The sequence below is a fragment of the Ovis canadensis genome, chromosome 8, assembly GCF_042477335.2.
Source record: "Ovis canadensis isolate MfBH-ARS-UI-01 breed Bighorn chromosome 8, ARS-UI_OviCan_v2, whole genome shotgun sequence".
Taxonomy (NCBI): Eukaryota; Metazoa; Chordata; class Mammalia; order Artiodactyla; family Bovidae; genus Ovis; species Ovis canadensis.
In genome coordinates this window covers 70246012-70269175 of record NC_091252.1, presented here as the reverse complement: position 1 = coordinate 70269175, position 23164 = coordinate 70246012, and the positions used below count along the sequence as shown (strand labels likewise).

Genomic DNA, 23164 nt, shown 5'->3' with positions numbered 1-23164 from the left:
AGATCTCACATGCCACAGGGCATGAAATGAAATAGAGACAATAAATAAAGAACAGGGGGAAAAGTTGTAATTTTAATCAGTTAGTGTTGTGAAAGAACATCCGTAGCTAATGAATGTTTCATTTCTATTGGGAAACAAAACTGTGGAAAACTCAAGGCAAAATCACAGGAAGAATTTTTCATGATGTAAGTCCCATTGTGCAAGGAGATCCAACCAGTCCATTCTGAAGGAGATCAGCCTTGGGATTTCTTTGGAGGGAATGATGCGGAAGCTGAAACTCCAGTACTTTGGCCACCCCATGCAAAGAGTTGACTCATTGGAAAAGACTCTAATGCTGGGAGGGATTGTGGGCAGGAGGAGAAGGGGACGACAGAGGATGAGATGGCTGGATGGCATCACTGACTCGATGGATGTGCATGAGTCTGAGTGAACTCCAGGAGTTGGTGATGGACAGGGAGGCCTGGCGTGGTGTGATTCAGGGGGTCGCAAAGAGTCGGACATGACTGAGCAACTGAACTGAACTGAACTGAACTGTGTAGGTATTGCCAAAAAAAAAAAAAAAAGGAATTCAGGAAAGTATGAAAAGGCAGAATTGTTATGCTGGAAACAAGGTATCATTTTACTTCCTTTGCTATCAATAAGAGACTGTTTCAAAGTTTTACTTGTTAGAGAGATTTTACCCCATCAGTTCAGGTCAGTTCAGTTGCTCAGTCCTGTCTGACTCTTTGGGACCCCATGAATCGCTGCACACCAGGCCTCCCTGTCCATCACCAACTCCCGGAGTTCACTGAAACTCATATCCATCGAGTCGGTAATGCCATCCAGCCATCTCATCCTCTGTCGTCCCTTCTCCTCCCGCCTTCAATCTTTCCCAGCATCAGGGTCTTTTCCAATGAGTCAACTCTTCGCATGAGGTGGCCAAAGTATTGGAGTTTCAGCTTCAGCATCAGTCCTTCCAATGAACACCCAGGACTGATCTTCTTTATGATGGACTGGCTGAATTTCCCTGCAGTCCGAGGGACTCTCAAGAGTCTTCTCCAACACCACAGTTCAAAAGCATCAATTCTTCAGCACTCAGCTTTCTACACAATCTAACTCTCACATCCATACATGACCACTGGAAAAATCACAGCCTTGACTAGGTGAACCTTTGTTGGCAAAGTAATATCTCTGCTTTTCAATATGCTATCTAGGTTGGTCATAACTTTCCTTCCAAGGAGTAAGTGTCTTTCAATTTCATGGCTGCAATCACCATCTACAGTGATTTTGGAGCCCCCAAAATAAACTCTGACACTGTTTCCACTGTTTCCCCATCTATTTCCCATGAAGTGATGGGACCAGATGCCATGATCTTCGTTTTCTGAATGTGGAGCTTTAAGCCAACTTTTTCACTCTTCTCTTTCACTTTCATCAAGAGGCTCTTTAGTTCGTCTTCACTTTCTGGGTGGTATCATCTTCATATCTGAGGTTACTGATATTTCTTCTGGCAATCTTGATTCCAGCTTGTGCTTCTTCCAGCTCAACATTTCTCATGATGTACTCTGCATAGAAGTTAAATAAGCAGAGTGACAATATACAGTTTTGATGTACTCCTTTTCCTATTTGGAACCAGTCTGTTGTTCCATGTCCAGTTCTAACTGTTGCTTCCTGACCTGCATATAGGTTTCTCAAGAGGCAGGTCAGGTGGTCTGGTATTCCCATCTCTTTCAGAATTTTCCACAGTTTATTGTGATCCACACAGTCAAAGGCTTTGGCATAGTCAATAGAGCAGAAATAGATGTTTTTCTGGAACTCTCTTGCTTTTTCCATGATCCAGTGGATGTTGGCAATTTGATCTCTGGTTCCTCTGCCTTTTCTAAAACCACCTTGAACATCTGGAAGTTCACGGTTCACATATTGCTGAAGCCTGGCTTGGAGAATTTTGAGCATTACTTTACTAGCATGTGAGATGGGTGCAATTGTGCGGTAGTTTGAGCATTCTTTGGCATTGCCTTTCTTTGGGATTGGAATGAAAACTGACCTTTTCCAGTCCTGTGGCCACTGCTGAGTTTTCCAAATTTGCTGGCATATTGAGTGCAGCACTTTCACAGCATCATTTTTCAGGATTTGAAATAGCTCAACTGGAATTCCATTACCTCCACTAGCTTTGTTCATAGTGATGCTTCCTAAGGCCCACTTGACTTCACATTCCAGGATGTCTGGCTTTAGGTGAGTCATCACACCATCATGATTATCTGGGTCGTGAAGCTCTGTTTTGTACAGTTCTTCTGTGTATTCTTGCCACTTCTTCTTAACATCTTCTGCTTCTGTTAGGTCCATACCATTTCTGTCCTTTATCGAGCCCATCCTTGCATGAAGTGTTTCCCTTGGTATCTCTAATTTTCTTGAAGAGATCTCTAGTCTTTCCCATTCTGTTCTTTTCCTCTATTTCTTTGCATTGATCGCTGAGAAAGGCTTTCTTATCTCTCCTTGCTATTCTTTGGAACTCTGCATTCAGATGCTTATATCTTTCCTTTTCTCCTTTGATTTTCGCTTCTCTTCTTTTCACAGCTATTTGTAGGGCCTCCCCAGACAGCCATTTTGCTTTTTTGCATTTCTTTTCCATGGGGATGGTCTTGATGCCTGTCTCCTGTACAATGTCACGAACCTGAGTCCATAGTTCATCAGGCACTCTATCTATCAGATCTAGTCCCTTAAATCTATTTCCCACTTCCACTGTATAATCATAAGGGATTTGATTTAGGTCATACCTGAATGGTCTAGTGGTTTTCCCTACTTTCTTCAATTTAAGTCTAAATTTGGCAATAAGGAGTTCATGATCTGAGCCACAGTCAGCTCCTGGTCTTGTTTTTGCTGACTGTATAGAGCTTCTCCATCTTTGGCTGCAAAGATTATAATTAATCTGATTTCGGTGTTGACCATCTGTGATGTCCATGTGTAGAGTCTTCTCTTGTGTTGTTGGAGGAGGGTGTTTGCTATGACCAGTGCGTTCTTTTGGCAAAACTCCATTCAGACTAAACAAATCGTTATTGAATGATTATTGTGGGTAATTCCATGAAGTAACATTACCCCCAGTTGACAGATAAGGAAACTGAAGCTAAGAGACCAAAAGCTAACAGTTACTAAGCACTTGGTAGTGTGCACCAGCTACTTTTCTATTTCATTTATTCTCATAACTTTATGAGGTATGTGATATTATTATCTTTACTTTAGGACACAGAGGAACAAAAAGATTAAACTAGACACGTCAGAGTCTAACTGCTAACTAACCAGGTACTCTGATTCCAAACTGTACCTTCAGTGTTAAGCTGAGGTACCTCTGGGAGAAAAGCAAAATGATTGCTCCATGTAGCATGGATAATAGCCCAGAGATCTAAACCTCAGTGTTATAAATCTCCGGTGGCTCAGATGGTAAAGAATCAGCCTGCAGTGCAGGAGACCTGGTTTTGATCCTTGGGTCAGAAAGATCCTTGGAGAAGGGAATGGCTACCCACTCCAGTATTCTTGCCTGGAGAATTCCACAGACAGAGGAACCTGGCAGGCTACAGTCCATGGGGTCGCAGAGTCAGACATGGCTGAGCAACTAACACTTTCACTTTGCACATTCTAAATCCATGCCAGGGTTTTGCGCTTGAGCAACAATACCATCCAACACTGATGTCTCTACTTTGTGCTCTGATCTGTGTTCTAATCTGTGAATTTGGGTCCCCATTACCCTTGTTCCGTAACTTCATTGCGTCTCATTTTAACTAGTTCCCTAATTTTCCATATGATATGTCTTTTTCTATAAGATTATAAATTTCTGGATTAAAATATGTAATCTTGAACCTATCAGATCTCTGAGCTAGCTGTTTAGAAAGTACTGTATAGCTAATATGAGGTAGGAACTGTGCCTTTTCCTCTGTATTGCCATCAGGGATCATGTGTACATGGCACAAGTAACGCTACCTTGTAGCCTAGGAAATGTGTCTGCACGGTGCTCAATACACCCACCCTGCTGACTGCACTGTCCATCCAGATGAACCTGTCTGCCCTCTGTGTCCAAGATGGTATTGCCATGGAGTACATGCTTAATTGTTAAATCAGTGAATGAGTGAAGTGTTTGTTGAGTTAAACTAAAGCCCGTTCTAATTCTGCAATATTTATTGACTATCTACTGTGTAAGAGGAACAGTGCAAGATACTTCAGTGTAGAAAATAAAAATATCTAAAATATTGTCTGGGTCCATAAGTTTTACCAACTCATCAGACAGATAAGAATCTAAGTAATGACAATCATTTGGCAAATATTGAGCATCTCCTGGAATCAGACATGATGCTAGAACCTGGGTCCAATGGTAAACCAGAGACATCTGTGCAATGCATATGCAATTACCAATGGGTGATGAGAGAGAAGAGATCCAGAAATGTAGGCAGGAGGAGGTGACCAGACACATATGCCTTGGTAGTGCACAGGGGATCCTATAAGACAGTATGGCTAAGCTGAGTCAAGAAAGTATCACTGAGGCCAATAAGTTTACAGAGAATATTCTAAGCAGAGAAAATAGCTTATATATGAGTTTGGAGAAGAAAGAATGGCACATTCAGGGAACTACAAATGTATTTGTCTAATGAAAATGCAGAGTTCAAAGAAGGAGAAAGAAGGTTATGAACAAATCTGAAGATGTTAAGTAGGGACATGTCATGAAACCTTTGTGTGATAAGTAACATGATAGAAGGAATTATTGAGAAAAGATCTTATTGGATTACAGAAATCAAGAAAAGTTTCTGAACGTGATGATAGTGGTGACAGAATTAGGGGGTCTTGGAAAACTCTTCCTGCATGCCTCTAAACCCTTACCATTCTTTTAGTTTTCATATTTTGGTTGCACCTCAGTTTGTGGTACAACCAGGATTGAACATGAGGCTGTTGGCAATGAAAATAGTCCTAACCACTAGACCACCAGGAAAGTCCCACTATTCTTTCTTTTTTTTTTTTTTCAGTTTTTTATTTTTTAAATTTTAAAATCTTTGATTCTTACATGCGTTCCAAAACATGAACCCCCCTCCCACCTCCCTCCCCACAACATCTCTCTGGGTCATCCCCATGCACCAGCCCCAAGCATGCTGCACCCTGCATCAGACATAGACTGGCGATTCAATTCTTACATGATAGTATACATGTTAGAATTCCCATTCTTCCAAATCAACAGTTAAACAAAAATAGCTCCAGCTCCCATAAAGTTAAAGTCACATGCCTCTTTATTCCCCAGCTCTCTGCCCATCCTCAAACACATACAGTATACTGGTGTACCTTAGGAGTCTTAGGATCAGAAAGTGGTTTCTGATCACTTTTTGCACCAACTTCCTATTTACCCTGGTTTCTTGCCCTTTGCTTCCCAAAGCTGGTCTTTTCTCTTATCCCTCTGCTAGTCCATGCATGGATTACAATCTTTTCCTTCATATACTCAAATCCCATTCACTCAAGTTCTTGGTAGATTCTTACTGACAATCTGAAGAGGGCTATAGTGCAATTAAATATTAGGTGGGACCCATTCATATAATTCTCCTGTCAAATCCACCTTAGAGACTTTCTTGTCAACCAATTTTTGCTAGAAGGTACAAACTTCTTGTACTATTTTTCTCTTAACCTCATTCCTCATCCTTACCCATCCTCTACAAGTTGACAAATTCTCCTGACCTTTTTTTCATTTGTCTTATTTCTGTGTTCTGTTCTTTCTTTCTCGAGCTCTCTCTCTCTGTCTCACACACACAAACACACACAAATTCGTGCTTCTTAGCATTTGCTCCCTTTCTCTCTCTCCCTCCCATGGCTCACCTCTGTGTTATCAACATGACCCATGGCCTTTTCCCTTAACCCTGAGGTGGTCATACAGGTATTCGTTTTTAGTAAATAAAGTGCTCTTCCTAAGAACTTTACATCCACAAGCTTTACAATGTTTTTTTTCTCCCTATTCATTTCCTTAATTAAAGAATTTTTAAAGCACTGAGGATGACTTTCAACCATTTTTGAGTCCTTGGACTCCTTTTTAAACAGAAAAATAATTTCAAATTCTCACATAATAGTTTTAACAGTGTTGCATTTAATGATTAGAAAATATAGAATGGCAGGCAGCTACTCTGCATTCACTCACACTTTGAATTAAAACTTTTTATTTCAGCACATCTACACATATATATGGAATCTTGAAAGACAAATGTGTATGTTGCTATTTTTCCTGATGTTTAGTAAGCGTTGATGGGATGAAGATCCTTTTTGAAGACTTTATCAGTTTTCAAATGTGCCTCACTCACCACAATTCACACTGATTGAGAATCTCCTTCCTGGAGATATCAGAGGTCTCTGGGTGAATGGCTGCTGGTTTGTTTTCCAGATTCACCCCCTCTTAACTGTCTATTGAAAATCCTCTTGAAAAGATGGGAAGAGATGCAAAATTGCAATAACGCTAAAGCCAGATATACTTACCAGTGGGTTAGAACTTGTGCTGTGCTTAGTTGCTCAGTTGCGTCTGACTCTTTGCCACCCCATAGACTATAGCCTGCCAGCCTCGTCTGTCCATGGGGTTTTCCAGGCAAGGATACTGGAGTGGGTTGCCTTGCCTTCCTCCAGGGGGTCTTCCCCATCCCGGGACTGAACCCACGTCTGCTGTGGCTCCTGCAATGCAGGCGAATTCTTTACTCCTGAGCCACTGGAGAAGCCCAATGTATAAAAAAGGGAGTAATATTTTGGCTTTGCACAATCTGTCACTGAGCATCCCTACTGAGAGAATTTTCATCGATCAAAGGATGATATCTCCACAGACCTCTTGGAGCTGCTTTTTTGAGAGGGTCAGAAGGTTTTGCTCCATAGTATAATTCTTCCCACCCTGTCCTATCACCATCACTTCCCATTCTATATCTCTTAGGGGCTACAATTTCCAAGATTTCAGCAACTCTGGCTAGACAAATGAAGGACAGTGGTATTCTAGAATGTGAAAATCAGTGTTAAGAAGAGACAATGCTCAGATGAGCCAGTGGAATGGTATATTCTAGAAGTTGCAGTTTTGCACGTACTGTTTTTGACAAGCAAAAGAAAGAAAGTTTGCTTTATACAATGCAGAGATGTTATCCCCTGTTCACAGTCAGGGGACCAAAAAGTAGAAGGAAAAAAATTCCTTTCTCAGTTCAGTGGGGTCACACCAGAAAGATAACTTACAGACATCAGAAGTGTGGCTAGCATCTGTGCACCTTAACTGCTCCTTCAAGTCTAACTAAGAACATTTCCAACTGCAACTGGGTGGTTACAGTAAGGTGTGTCAGACACCGAAAACTTAATTGCTATCCAAACTTCCTTTTTATTTCTTTGTCTTTTCCAACTGGGGAACTAGAAGATTCAGATACTTATTCTCTCTTGCAGCCAAGTTTGACTATATGGAACACACTGGTTCTGGTCAATGAGACATGAGGATAAGTCTTTGTGGGGAGGTAAAAAGTTATCCTCAACCTTTTTAGGGCCTGTGACTGAGTCCAAAAATTAAACCAACAAAGACAGATTAACACAAAAGCATCCATATTTAATTAATGTAGGTTTTATGTGACATGGAAACCTTCATAAGGAAATAAAAGCTCAAAGAAATGATTAAGCCTGAATATTTTTATGCTTGATTTGTCATGAAAATATGGCGGAGTATGAGGTAAGTGTAGTAAACCAGGGGAAACTTAGCAAGTCTATCCATTCAAATTCTTCCTGGTGCCCCTTTGCTTTCTGAGATAAGGATGTTCTTTTCCTCTGAGTATAACAGAAAGTACCTCTCACATGAAATATTCAACATGCCAAGGTGTTGTATTTTGGGTTAGCATGTTGTGAATGCATCATCTTTCAATGTTCTTCTGGAAAGTTCCCTCCATGATAAGAGGAAAGAGGCACATGGGGATAACTACTTGTCCTAAACCTTCTCCACTGTGAATCTGGTTGTGAGAGCATCTCAAGCCCCGAGCTGTGACAGCCACCTTGCACATATGGTGACAGATTGGGGACAAAAGCCAGCCCTCTGTGCAGGCAGGAACAGATGGATGGGTAGAGCGTGAATCCTTGGAGACACCAAATTCAACTTGGCCTTCTCACAAACTAAACAATAAATGCCCTTGTTTTTCAGGTTTTTGGTTTCCTACAGTCAAAAATATCATAACTGATTTAGGGGCTGGGTAAACAGAGCGTGGCAAGCCAGTTACTGTCAAGTACATTTTAAATACAAAGGGAAAACATGCATTCTAAGATTTTTCTTCACAGGAAACACATATATTTTGGGCAGTATCTGATTTCTGTTGTCTGTAATTTTTTTAAAATGGACTCTGTGGGGGAAAAAATGAGACGCAGGATAACAGCTGGTGATAGGAGTAAACTGAGGTGAAGATGGAGCTCTTGAGAAATCTGTATGCAGGTCAGGAAGCAACAGTTAGAACTGGACATGGAACAACAGACTGGTTCCAAATAGGAAAAGGAGTACGTCAAGGCTGTATATTGTCACCACTTCTATGCAGAGTACATCATGAAAAACGCTGGACTGGAAGAAACACAAGCTGGAATCAAGATTGCTGGGAGAAATATCAATAACCTCAGATATGCAGATGACACCACCCTTATGGCAGAAAGTGAAGAGGAACTAAAAAGCCTCTTGATGAAAGTGAAAGTGGAGAGTGAAAAAGTTGGCTTAAAGCTCAACATTCAGAAAACAAAGATCATGGCATCTGGTCCCATCACTTCATGGGAAATAGATGGGGAAACAGTGGAAACAGTGTCAGAGTTTATTTTTGGGGGCTCCAAAATCACTGCAGATGGTGATTGCAGCCATGAAATTAAAAGACACTTACTCCTTGGAAGGAAAGTTATGACCAACCTAGATAGCATATTGAAAAGCAGAGATATTACTTTGCCAACAAAGGTCCGTTTAGTCAAGGCTATGGTTTTTCCAGTGGCCATGTATGGATGTGAGAGTTAGACAGTGAAGAAAGCTGAGCACAAAGGATTGATTTTTTTGAACTGTGGTGTTGGAGAAGACTCATGAGAGTCCCTTGGACTGCAAGGAGATCCAACCAGTCCATCCTAAAGGAGATCAGTCCTGGTTGTTCTTTGGAAGGAATGATGCTAAAGCTGAAACTCCAATACTTTGGCCACCTCATGCGAAGAGTTGACTCATTGGAAAAGACTCTGATGCTGGGAGGGATTGGGGGCAGGAGGAGAAGGGGACAACAGAGGATGAGATGGCTGGATGGCATCACTGACTCTATGGACATGAGTTTGAGTGAACTCCAGAAGTTGGTGATGGACAGGGAGGCCTGGTGTGCTACAGTTCATGGGGTCACAAAGAGTCGGACACGACTGTGTGACTGAACTGAAGTGAACTGAACTGGAGCTAGTTGAGATCAGAGATGCAGATAGACCTAATATGAAATGTGTGAAGTGTCGGGTCTAAAACTGCAAAAGCAGAATTATTATCTGAAACCTGTGATGTGGAGGATATATAAGAGAAGCTACTAGGAATAAACATTAAAAAAAAAAAAAGGACAAGAAGATAGAGATGAAAGAGAAAAGAATATGAAGCAGGAGACAGATCCACCCTACCCCCACCCACGGTAAGCAATTCGAGTTGGGTCCTTGTGAACACAAACTCCAAAATATCAATAGGAAGACAACTGAGAGAGGAACTTTGGCCCTGTCCAGATAAGAAATAAGAGACCACATATTTCTTTATTTCTAAAATGGAAGGACTGAACCTGTTGGTCCCAAGCCTCCTTGAACTGTTCAGTCACTAAGTCATGTCCAACTCTTTGTGACCCCGTGGACTGCAGCACACCAGGCTTCCATGTCCTTCACTATCTCCCAGAGTTTGCTCAACTCGTGTCTGTTGATTCGGTGATGTAATCTTACCGCCTCATCCTCTGTCTCCCCCGTCTCCTCCTGCTTTCCAAGCATCGGGGACTTTTCCAATGAGTCAGTTCTTCCCATCAGTGGCCGAAGTCCTTCCTGGACTAAAAAGGTCTTAGTTGCAGAGGCATAGAAAAGCTAAGGCAATTGGTAGTTTCATAGTTGGATGACTTAGTGACTAAACAACAAGTTGCACCAGTCAGGATCATAATTAAATCATCCAGCATGGGCAGAGAAGTTTAATAAATTCCAAGAGTGAAGGTGAGAGCAAAAAAGACAATATTTATCTAAATCTACCAGAGCATCTCAATTAATCTGTAAGTATATTGGAGTACCAGAAGGCAAAAGGAAGGTAGTGGCTAGAGGTACTTAGCCAGAGGCTAAGAAGACTTTTTGTCCCTTCTGAATAAGAGCTTCAAGTCTTGGAGTGGCTCACTCATCCACCTGGAATTTTCAGTCTGTTCTGGGTGCCCCTGATCCTTTGGAGATTTGGAGAAAGGGGTGGATTCACAGGGATGGCTGGAATGTGGGTCTTCAGGTTCCTGTAACATATCAGTGGAGACAGGTTTAATCCTAGACAGATGAACTCAGCTGGTGACATCCTGGAGTTTAACTGCTGTAGGGGTGTTCAGAAAGACTGGTAAGAACCCTTCCATATTGAGAGAAGCTGGTCACCAGGGACTCATTTTTTGAGGTCTTTTAGGGTTTACAACAGGGTACCTAGGACTGTCATCTAGAGCGGGCTGCACTCAGTTGCCATAATCTTGTACTGCCTTCTGGACCTGGCCTAGGTTTATAATGTATTTAAGTTGAGCCTGGGTTTCTGGGTCAGTTAACACGTCCAGGGTAAGGAATGGCCTTCCAAATATTGTTTCAAAATGGCTTAACTTGATGGTTGCTTTAGGAGCTGCCCTGACCCTTAAGAGGGCTATCGGCCACAGGTGATGCCATGACTCTGACATTTCCTGATGGAGTTTGCCCAAGATTTTCTTTAGCCTGTTCCACTTCTCCTGAAGACTGAGGTCTCCAGGATAAATGGAGGTGGTATTTATTTCCTAAAGCCTGTGAAACTGTTAAGTGACCTTTGCAACTGAAGGCCAGTTGTCACTCTGGAGGTGATGGGGCAATCCAAATCTAGGATTAATTTCCTCTAGGAGAGCCTTGGCCGTTTAAGTTGCCTCCTCTGTTCTAGTAGGGGAAAGCCTCTGTCCATCCAGTAAAAGTATCTATAAAGACTAACAAATATTTGAAGTCCTGAAAAGAGGGCATCTGAGTGAAATCTATTAACTTAGCTAGTCCTGTCTCCTGGGTAAGTCCCACCACACTGGACTGGGTTTAAGAGGGGGAGGCTTGAGGTTATCTCCTGGATTATGGGTGGCACAGAGGGCAGAGGCTCAAGTAACTTTTTTAATCATCTCTGGGAGCCTTTTCCCTGTAAAAAAAAAAAAAAAAAGAAAGAAAACAATCACAGACATTTCATCTCTCCTCAGATGAAGAGAATCATGGAACCCTTCAATAATTTTTTCATTGATCAGAGAGATATATGAGAAACTTCTGACCTATATGCCACCAGCCATCTGTTCCCTTAGGTACCCCCTCTGTCTCGTGCCCAGATCTCTCTTAAAGTCCAGTGCCTGGGTATAACATTAAAAGGGGTAAGGGATGGGATTAATGCCTTTTTGGTTATGGGTATCTGGGCTTCTCCCTTTGCTTTCTGGTCTGCCCCGTCATTTCCTTGGGAAATTTGAGAAGGTCCCTTTTGACACCTGCAGCTGTGGATGACTGCTGCCTGTTTTGGTTTCTGAGCCATCTCTATGAGATGTAAAACCTTAGCCCCATATTTTATAGGGGGATTTCTTGCGTTTAGAAGTCTTCTCTCTTTCCAGGTAGCTGCATGGGCATGTAAGACAGGGAAGGCATACTTTAAATCTGTATATAGATTTACAATCTTTCCTTCCCCTAGGGTTAAGTCTCAGGTGAGAGCTGTCAGTGTTTTGCTTCTGTGACGCTGTGGGTGCTGACGATGGCATACCCTCCCTCTTGACTTCATCTTTAATGAAACTGCTGCCATCAGTAAACCACTCTTCTTTTTTTTCCACAGCTTCATCTGCTAGGTCAGACCTGCAAGCATAGATTCAGTCAAGGGTTTTGAGACAAGAATGTGTTAGCGCTGAGCTTTTGGCAGGCATTAAGGAGCGAGGTTAAGAGGATGGCAAGTTTTGAAGGTGAGCTCTGGGAAGTCAAAGAGCAAAGCCTGGTACTTAATAAGGCAGCCTTCAGTTAGCCAATAGTGGCCTTTTATCTCTAGGATCCCTTGCACTTGATGAGGGGTCTGGACTTCCGTTGCTGTCCAAAGGTAAGCTTGTTAACTTCTTCCACTAATAAAACCGTGGCAGCTACTGCCCAGAGGCCCCCAGGCCAGTCTCAACCATGGAGTATCATTGGCTGGAAAAGTCTCCTATAGGCTGAAGAACTTCCCCTAGCTTCTGTACAAGGACCCCCCAGAGCTGTCTCCTGCTTTTCAGCCACATAGAAGAAGAATGGCTTTTTCAAATTGGGAAGACTGAGAGCAGGGCCTCTAGTGAGGCCCTACTTGATATCATTAAAAGTCTTTTCCTGTTCCCTGTTCCAAAGTAACAGTTCTGTATCTGGTCCTTAAACGGCTTTATACAGGGTCTTAGCCATAAGCCTGAATCCTGGAATCCGAATTTTACAAAATCCTACCATGTCCCAAAAGATAGAGATGTTTCTTTGTCTTTGGAACACTTAGGCCTAATATAGCTTGTTTTCTATCTGGAGATGACTGTCTACTTCCAAGGTTTATAATATATCCCAGATAGTTAACTTGTTGTTTGGAGACTGATGCCTTTGTCTGAGAGACTCTAACTCTGGATCCCAAGGAAATGAAGGACTTCAATGATATTTTGATCTGAGCTTCCATGGAGGGACTTCATACCAATAGGTCATCCATGTACTGTAGCTTAGCACCCTCTTTTGGGTGTATTTCCCTTATTTCCTTTCCAAGGGTCTGGGCAAACAAGTGTTCAGTTTAGTTCGGTTCAGTTGCTCAGTTGTGTCCGACTCTTTGCGACCCCATGGACTGCAGCATGCCAGGCTTCCTGTCCATCACCAATTCCTCGAGTTTACCCAAACTCACATCCATTGAGTCAGTGATGCCATCCAACCATCTCATCCTCTGTTGTCCCCTTCTTCTCCTGCCCTCAATCTTTCCCAGCATCAGGGTCTTTTCAAATGAGTCAGCTCTTCGCATCAGGTGGCCAAAGTATTGGAGTTTCAGCTTCAACATCAGTTCTTCCAATGAATACTCAGGACTGATCTCCTTTAGGATGGACTGGTTGGATCTCCTTGCAGTCCAAGGGACTCTCAAGAGTCTTCTCCAACACCACAGTTCAAAAGCATCAATTCTTTGGTGCTCAGCTTTCTTTATAGTCCAACTCTTACATCCATACATGACTACTAGAAAAACCATAGCTTTGACTAGATGGGCCTTTGCTGTCCTGAAACCCCTGAGGCAATATTGTCCAGGTATATTGTTGCCTTTGGCCTGAGTTGAGGTTAGTTCACTCAAAGGCAAACAGATATTATGATGATGGATGAACTGGGATGCAAAAAAAAGCATTCTAGAGATCCAGCAGTTAAGCCGTTTAGCATCCTCAGAGATCTGGGCTAATATGTTATAAGGATGGCCATGAAGGGATGTACAGGGACCATTACACGGTGGTGATGCATTTACTGCTCTAAGGTCTTGTACCATCATATATTCCCCATGTGGCTTAACAACTGGCAGAATAGGAATATTGCATGGAAACTGTCAGGGCAGCAAGATATCTTAAGACTTTTTCCACGAGGGGTTGTAAACCTTTCTTCACTTCCAACTTTCTGAAGTATTGTCTCTTGTTAGGATAGGCAGCTTCTCGTCCAAGACTAATTCTTATGGATTGAGGGTTTATGGCCCTTCCAAGGTTTCCTTTGTCCCATATTGAAGGAGCCACTGCTTGTAGAATATGACTGGGATGAAGACTTACTCCTCTAGCTGGTCTGTGTTACAGTCAAGATAAGAAACTGCTTAGGGCCTCCTAACTGGAGTATCGCCTGAGGGAGCTCAGGTCTCTCCCCCGCAGAGGGTGGGACACTTAGATATAACTAAAAGGACACATGAAATCAACCACTGCTCACATTTGCAAGTAAGAGGCCCTGTAAAGGAATGGCTGTGAGGCTTTCTGTCCACACCACTCACAGTACGACTTTTGGAGAAAAGAGGTCCAGTGTGAATTTATTTATTCACTCAACAGATATTTATTGAAGACTACTCCTGTGCCAAAGACTAGAGGTGAGACTACAGATGTTAAGGAAAGGAGAGTTCTTGCCTCAAAGTCTTCCTGTGTGACAGGGGAAGACAAACAGGTCAATAAATAAGTGACTTACTAGTATGCCTTCATATGTCTGGAACCCCGTGTTTTGTGCACAGTGGGAGCCCAGAGGGGTCGAGGGTGGGGTAGCAGAAGGTGACAGAACAGGCCAGTCACCCTGGGCATGGTGGCACTTGAAACGACTCTTGAGTGATGGGTTGGGATTACAGGTGTTCGGGAAGGAGGAGCCGAGAGCAGGGAGAGCACAGATGCAAGGCCATTTGGGGGCCACTGCGAGTTTTTCTTAAGCAAATCATGAAGGAGGAGCCCTTTTCAGTGTGTGAAACCTTCACAGTTGGTCAAGCTGCATAATGACCTGGCTGCCTGCCAAAAAAGGAACCTGTGTGTGCACGCTTTCCAGTTTGTTGTAGAAGTCAGTCTTCCGGCAAGTGTCTGTTGTGTGTTCCATTATGTACTTACGATATAATAGGCATATGGAGAAGAAAAGGAAAGGAGAAAGTGGGCACAAAGTCAAATATCATGAAAGATGGAGTGTTTCGGGTGCAAGCCAGTTAAAGTTGTGGTTTCGTCTGAGTCACCGCGAGCGGCAGACAATGCGGCTATTGTTGTGGAAGTGGCTGCAGCTGCCTAGCCTGTGGGAGTTGGCCATCCTTTGTGCCAGGGATGTGGGTCTCAGTGCTCATTTGCATAAAGCCTCTGGGTTGTGATCACATCTTCAATAGGAACAGTTTTACTTTATTATCTTATTAAGGAATTATCCTTGCTCCAAAGGAACACGACTGGTCTATTAATAACAAAGCAGCCAGACTCAGAGTGTAGGCATGACCCAGCAGCCTGTGGGTACCAGTTAGAGGTTTCTAGATAGTTTCTACTTCTGTGATGTCCACAAAAGGCTGAGAATCCCCTATGGCACCTTTAGGGGGACACAGGGATGTAGAGATGGGCTCTCGTGAAGCAAATCCATGGGCAGAATGGCCAGGAATGCTAAACTTCACCATGAACTGAAAGTGCGGACTGACTTCAGGGCTGAATGTTTGTTGAAAAGGCTCTAATTATGATTCCTCACCCTCCTCTCTCCTTCAGCGCTGGCTGCTTCTCTTCTGTCCACCCCGGACTCTGTCCTGCCCCAGACTCTGCCATTCATGATTAAGCAGCCATTCTTTCTCTTTCCTCCTGGTCTCTGTCAGATTTTTGGGGAAAGTCATCTCTGCTTTCTGGCATCCATAGGGTAGCATCCTGCTTCTATCATCAGCAACCAAAAGGTAGATACAGAAAAAAAAAAAAAAAGAAGAAGAAGAAGAAACCCTACTCTATGTCTTTCTTCATTTTATTTATATGGTAAAGTAGCACCAGGAAAATTTCCTGTGTGGAAAGTCCTAAGGTGTCACAGGGTTGAGATCTTGGAAGACTTGGGGACTAGCCTTCCACCCTAAATTAAAATTCCAAATCTTGAATGGGCAGCTTGAGGACCATAATGGACCTCAGCAGTAATAAGCAGCAGTGAGATGAATGGGCAAACTAGTTTGGAGCAGTAGCCCTTAAAGCATATAACAGGGAAGATATACTCTTCCACTAAAATTCAGACAATGAAGACTTTAGCTTAATTCTGTAGCATATAACCTATGTTGGTATCACCTCGCCCATGTGAGAATAAGGTCATGGAGTGCAAAAACATTTTTTAATAATTAATTTAATTTATTTATTTATGGCCATGCTGGGTCTTCATTGCTCAGGGGCTTTTCTCTAGTCGTGGTGAGCAGGGGCTCCTGTCTCGTTGCAGTGCTCGGCTTCTCGTTGCAATGGCTTCTGGTGGCAGAGCTTGGGCTCTAGGGTGTGCGGGCTTCAATAGTTGCAGCTCCCAGGTTCTAGAACACAGGATCAATATGTGTGGTTCACAAGCTTAGTTACTCCACGGCGTGTGGGATCTTCCCGGATCAAGGATTTAACCTGTGTCTCCTGCATTGGCAGGCAGATTCTTTACCAATGAGCCAACAGGGAAGCCTGGGATGCAGCTGTTGAAGGCAAATTACCTAGATAAATAGGTGATTGTTCAGTCACTAAGTGTCTCCAACTTTTCAACCCCATGGACTGCAGCACACCAGGCTTCCCTGTCCATCACCAATTCCCAGAGCTTGCTCAAACTCATGTCCATTGAGTTGGTGATGCCATCCAACCATCTCATCCTCTGTCGTCCCCATCTCCTCCTGCCTTCAATCTTTCCCAGCATCAGGGTCTTTCCCAATGAGTCAGCTCTTCGCATCAGGTGGCCAAAGTATTGGAGTTTCTGCTTCAGCATCAGTCCTTCCAGTGAATATTCAGGACTGATTTCCTTTAGGATGGACTGGTTGGATCTCCTTGCAGTCCAAGAGACTCTCAAGTATCTTCTCCAACACCACTTCTTTGGTGGGACAGCCAGGGCCCAGGGCATGTCATCTGGCTATGCTAAGTGGTTGAAGGGTATGTCTCTGTTAGTGAGGGCCTGACGAAACGTGGTCCACTGGAGAAAGAAATGGCAGAGCACCTCAGTATTCTTTCCCTAAGAACCCCATGGACAGTATGAAAAGATAGATCGATAGATAGATAATATTGTGACATATAATTTTTAAAAACTTGCAATTTTGTACAGATAATTTTTTATCAATTCATATAGAGACATTTTATTATATCTCTGAAGAATTGTACTCAGCACTAGCTGCTGGATATCAAGAGGACCGTTGAAAAACTGGGATGGTTTCTAGACCCTTTGCACACACCCTAGTCTGTCAGTGTCCTATGAACTCTGAATAAAAGAACTAGGCATATGGAGTTAAGTCCAGAAAGCTGAAGAAAAGGCTATGTCTCTGTTCTGTCAGGAGCTTTTTCCCCCAGACCACAAGAAGCTGGGCCTGGGACTTATACCCTCCTCCACCTGCTTGCCCACTTAAGCCACCACCTCAACTCTCTCTAAAGTAGAATGATAGAGCATCAGGGAGTATCTGGATGTAACTCAAAGGGTCTTTCTTTCTGTAGGGAAGCACTATTTCCCATCCAACAAGAGGGAGAAACTAAGGAAGGGGAAGGAGAAGGACAATGTGGCAAAGACATCTGCTGCTCACAGAGCTCTGGCATCTCTTCCCCCAGGTCCTTGACTCAGTACTTTCATGCAGCCCTCTGTCCCTCTAAATCCCCTCTGAGGGGCCTCATGCAACCTGTTCCCCAGGTGCATCAGTCTCCAGAATCACTTATTTCTCCAATCTGAATATTGGAGATGAATCGCCAAAGCACACACCCTAATCAACACATCAGACTTAGATAAAACGAACAATGACAAGACGAGATACAAAGCAATACAATATTCTTATCTGAATATGAAAATCGTACTCAAATCTTTTGGTAGAAGAATCTGTTGCTGAGAATTTTAAGATTATGTGGGAAAATAATTTATGTGGAAACTGAGGGCCCAAGAGTACTGTAAAGTGATTTTGCACATGAAAATTAAAAGAGACATGAAAAATAATAGAGATATCACTAGAATGTTAAGTTTCTTGGGGGGTAAGAACCACATTTGTTTTGCTTCATTGTGTTACATATAAAGAGATAACACCTGCTGTGTAGGGATTTTACATACCTGTTTTCCGATTAGCTGAATAAGTTGCTGATGTAGTTTCATTTTAATGGCTTGTGTTCACAATGCTCATACATCAACTTTATTTTATTGTGGATTATTGCATTTTTATTTGCTCCTCCATCTAAATAATTGATGCTTTTTAAATTTTATTTCTGGAGTCTTTCATTTTCCTTATGCCATCAGGATCCCAGAGACGTGAAATACCTTAGATACTTGTAGCAGGGGAAAGTGGTTTCAGATCACCTTTATTTGACCTGCTGCTTTCACCAAAGCTAAACAGCATTTTAAAACCATATCTGCTACTCCAGAATGGCACAATCTCAGCCCTAGCTCAGCCTGTGATAACCGTGTGTCCAAGTACACGTTTCTAGTCCATTTCACACATATCTCAGTTCTGCTTCTTCTCTGTTGCCTTTGCTGCTGTCTCCTCTTCTGAATGCTGGTGTTCCTTATATCCTCGTCTTTTGTCCTGTCTCTCCTGCTTCTCTGTTCTGTCTCCCAAAGTGATCTCACCCCTTCCCATGGCTTTAAATATCACATACACATTGCTGAATCCCCAATACATCTCTCCAGGCTTGACTTGTCTCTTAAGTTCCAAATCTGTATGCTCAATCCGCTACCTGATATTTTAATCTGAACATTCTACAGGGAAAACAAACATTTTAGCAAGTCTAATATGGAACTTCTGATTTCCGCTTCTCCTTTCACTCCCACCCACAGCCAGGTCCCCTGACCTTCTTCCCTAGGTCAGTCTATTGCCTGTATAGTATAATAGGTAAGCCCGTGTACAGGGTACTATTATAAAGTAACCCAAACGACTGCTCAAACCAGGGAGCCATCTTGATTCTGATCCACTTCCTTACCCTCCAACACCAATTCATGAGCAAATGTCATCATTTTTACCTTCAAATTAACTCTTGAATTTGTCTGCTGCTGCTGCTATGCCGCTTCAGTTGTGTCCACTTATCAATTCCATTCCCCACACGCAAATGCAAGCAAATGCAAGCTGGCACTGTTTCCTATCAACACTAAGGTTACAAACTACCCTCCCCTGCTACAAGTCTTGCCCCTTGAAGAACTAGTCTCCACACAAAAGCCAGAAGCTCAGAATGCCTTCCCTTTCACTGGTCAGTAGGCATGCACCCTCTGTACTGGGAATACAATAAAAATTGTCACTGTGATCTGCCAGGTCCAGCATGAAGTCTACCTGGCCTCTGTACCTACCCATGCTCACTGACACACACCACCTCTGCTTCCCTATCCAAGCTCAGGCTGTGCCCCATGCATCCTGGCATCTGATAGTTCCTGAAACATGACCTAAGCTTCCTTGTGCTCAGACCTTGGAAGCTACTGCTTCCTCTGCCTGCAATGCTTTTCCCTGGCTTTTTGTCTTTTTTGTTTGTTTGTTTCCTTTCTGTTGTGACAAGTCGTCGTTCAGTCACTAAATCATGTTCAACTCTTTGTAACCCCATGAGCTGCAGCACTCCAGGATTCCCTGTGCTCTGCTGTATCTCAAAGGTTGCTCAAATTCATGTCCATTGAGTCAGTGATGCTATCTAACCATCTTATCTTCTGCCGCCCCCTTCTCCTTTTGCCTTTAATCTTTCCCAGCATCAGGGTCTTTTCCAATGAATTGGCTCTTCTCATCAGGTGCCCAGAGTAAATTACAAACAGGTAACAAACACTGGTGTACCTACCACTGAAAATTAATGACTTAACATTTTGCCTGTTAAAATGAATTTGAGCAAACTCTGGGAGATAGTGGAGGATAGACAAGCCTGGTGTGCTACAGTCCATGGGGTCACAAAGAGTCAGACCTGACTTAGTCACACAACAACAATAACATTTTGCCATTTTCCCTCAGATGTTAACCTCAAATGAATGGAACAATACAAAGCCCCTTTTGTTCTTCTTCCCCACCCCTTCTTTCTGACCCAGCCCCGACTTTGCGGAGGCACTCACACCCTGGTCTTCCCCAACACCCTCCTGTGTTTCAGCAAAGCCAGGGGTGGCTGAATTTTGGCCAAGGAGACAGGAGGGCAGGTTTCCTGGACGCTGTGCTTCATTTTCCCCCAGATTCCACACTGGGCAGACTGAGGCCCTTCCAGAGACTGCTTCCCGCTGTATCCTGCCCTCAAGGGTTTGCCTTAGACAGCAGGACCTGAGGAACCAGGCTTTGTGAATTTCCAATCCAACACCAGAGCAGGAACAAAACTGTGTTCTTGCTTGTTCAGGCCCCATCATCGGTCTTCTGTTTATCTCACATATGGGTCTGTGCAAAACAAAAGCCAACGTCACATCTCACACACACACACACACACACACACACACACACACACACCATGTAAATGCCTCCACACCCTCCTCCCCAAAAATGAAAGAAAAAGGACTTTTCCTTCTTTATCTAATCATGTTTTGGTTAGTGTATTATTTGACTATAATTATATGTGTTTATGGTTCTCCCTAGTTGCTCAGCTGGTAAGGAATCCGCCTGCAATGCAGGAGACCTGGGTTTGATCCCTGGGTTGGGAAGATTCCCTGGAGAAGGGAACAGCTACCCACTCCAGTATTCTGGCCTGGACAGTTCCAGGGACTGTATAGTACATGGGGTTGCAAAGAATCAGACATGACTGAGCGACTTTCGCATATATGTGTTTATCAGTGCTATGGAAAATGTACTTAGACAAGGCTGAGTCTCCATCGGATGCAATTCAGAACTGACCTGTTTCTTCTCTCTGCTCGTAGGTTGTGGCATGTATACTCTCCTGTCGTCTGTCACAGCTGCTGTCAGCGGCTTCCTGGTGGGGTATGAACTTGGGATCATCTCTGGGGCTCTTCTGCAAATAAGAACCTTGTTAGTCCTGACCTGCCATGAGCAGGAAATGGTGGTGAGCTCCCTGCTTATCGGGGCCCTCCTGGCCTCTCTAATTGGAGGGGTCCTGATTGACAGGTATGGGAGAAGGGCCACCATCATTTTGTCCTCCTGCCTTCTTGGACTTGGGAGCCTGGTCTTGATTATCAGTTTATCTTACACCACTCTTATAGGGGGGCGCATTGCTATTGGAGTTTTCATTTCACTCTCCTCCACCGCCACTTGTGTCTACATCGCAGAAATTGCTCCCCAACACAGAAGAGGCCTTCTCGTGTCGCTGAACGAGCTGATGATTGTCATCGGCATTCTTTTTGCCTACATTTCAAATTATGCATTTGCCAACATTTCCCATGGCTGGAAATACATGTTCGGCCTTGTTATTCCCTTGGGAGTTTTGCAAGCCATTGCGATGTACTTTCTTCCTCCAAGTCCTCGATTTCTGGTGATGAAGGGACAGGAGGAAGCTGCTAGTAAGGTTCTTGGAAAGCTGAGAGCTATCTCGGATACAACGGATGAACTCACTGTGATAAAGTCTTCCCTGAAAGATGAATATCAGTACAGTTTTTGGGATCTGTTTCGTTCAAAAGACAACATGAGGACCCGAATCATGATAGGCTTAACACTGGTATTTTTTGTACAGATCACTGGCCAGCCAAACATATTATTCTATGCATCTACTGTTTTGAAGTCCGTTGGCTTCCAAAGCAATGAGGCAGCTAGCCTCGCCTCCACGGGAGTTGGGGTCGTCAAGGTCATCAGCACCATCCCAGCCACACTTCTCGTAGACCAGGTTGGGAGCAAAACCTTCCTGTGTATCGGTTCCTCTGTGATGGCAGCTTCGTTGATGACCATGGGCATCGTGAATCTCAACATCCACATGAACTTCACCAGTATCTGCAGAAACCATAGTCCTATCAACCAGTCCTTGGATGAGTCTGTGTTTTATGGACCAGGTAACTCATCAGCCAGCAATGACACTCTTAGAGAATCCTTTAAAGGGATGACTTTCCACAGCAGAAGCTCACTGAGGCCCACGAGAAATGACATAGATGGGAGAGGAGAAACGACCCTGGCATCCTTACCAAATGCTGGACTAAGCCAAACTGAATACCAGATCGTCACAGACTCTGCAGATGTCCCCACTTTTTTGAAATGGCTTTCTTTAGCCAGCTTGCTTGTTTACGTTGCTGCCTTCTCAATTGGTCTAGGACCAAGTAAGTATTTTAGTTTTTATTCCTTCCCTCTCTTGCCTTATGAATGTTACCAATTACTTTTGACCAGTCAGAGCATTCATTCTACTGCTATAATACTTCATACATGGAAATACTAGAAGCAAGCCAGGAGTAGTATTGGCCACCTCATGTCTCTGGTAATGAGGAAAATACACCTGTATTATATCTGCTTTGTGAAATGTGCAGGGCTAGTATCCAACCAATGAGGAGCTTCCTATCTGTCAGATGAAGATGCTTTACTATTAATTAATTGGGAAGGAATCAGACCTTGAAAGATATGTTGTTCAAGAGAATACATTGTTTTATGAAGTCTAAGTTTACTGGGACATTTTCTTCTCTAGTAGAAGAGTAGAGTAATTCTCTAGTTTCTTTGAAGCTGGAAGAAAAAAAATTGTGTTTAGATTTTTTCAAAGACACAATAATGGATGCATTCCAGTAATAATGAAGAAGGGAATTAAGAAGGCGTTATTTGGGAAAGGACGATATTTGATCACTAGAATAACCTCCCAGGACTTTACTCTGTTAAATGGGTGAATGGGAATCCACGTATTCCCATTGAAAACAGTGCAAACAGTCTAGAGGGAGGTGGCTACAAGACTGTTTTATTTGATATAGTCGGTCTATTGCAATGACAAAGTTTAATTGCTTCTCTTCAGCAAACTTTATCTAGAGTTTACTAGCATAAGTTGGTTGTTGCAGTTCTTTAATCTTTTAGCTTCTCATCCAAACTCTAAACCTCTCTGTAGAGAAGTTGTGAAAACTCTTTTTTTTTTTGCACCTCATTGGAAAATGATGGGCTTAAAAATCAAGGGCAGTCTTTCACTACCACCCTTAGCTTCGGTCTGCATCTCTCTCTCTCCCTCCTCATTCTTCTCCATCCCTCTTTCTTTCTTCCTCCTTTCTTTCCTCATTTACACAGAGTTGATATTGAAATGTTTGTTTACAATGATCAAGGAGCAGATATATTTGCTCCAAAAAAGAAAAGCGTTGGAAGCTCAGGAATAATAAGAAGATGTAGGCTGTGTTGAAGGAGAAGGAATTTCATGAACACATGCAGCTGCCAGACACTGGATAGTGTTTCTGGAAAAGGGCTTGGCCTAGAGATCCACTGTTAGCTTTTCACTGAAATAATGCAGATTGAGTGACTAATTGTTTTAAT

General features: G+C 43.1%; 1 protein-coding gene across 1 annotated transcript in view; it reads left to right on the top strand.

Moving 5' to 3' along the window:
- SLC2A12 (solute carrier family 2 member 12) overlaps positions 1-23164 on the top strand; it is a 67076-nt gene that overhangs the window by 6725 nt on the left and 37187 nt on the right. The window contains exon 2 of the mRNA XM_069598467.1: positions 20647-21987. Within this exon, the coding sequence (XP_069454568.1) occupies positions 20647-21987 (1341 nt within the window). The remainder of the gene's footprint in view (positions 1-20646; positions 21988-23164) is intronic.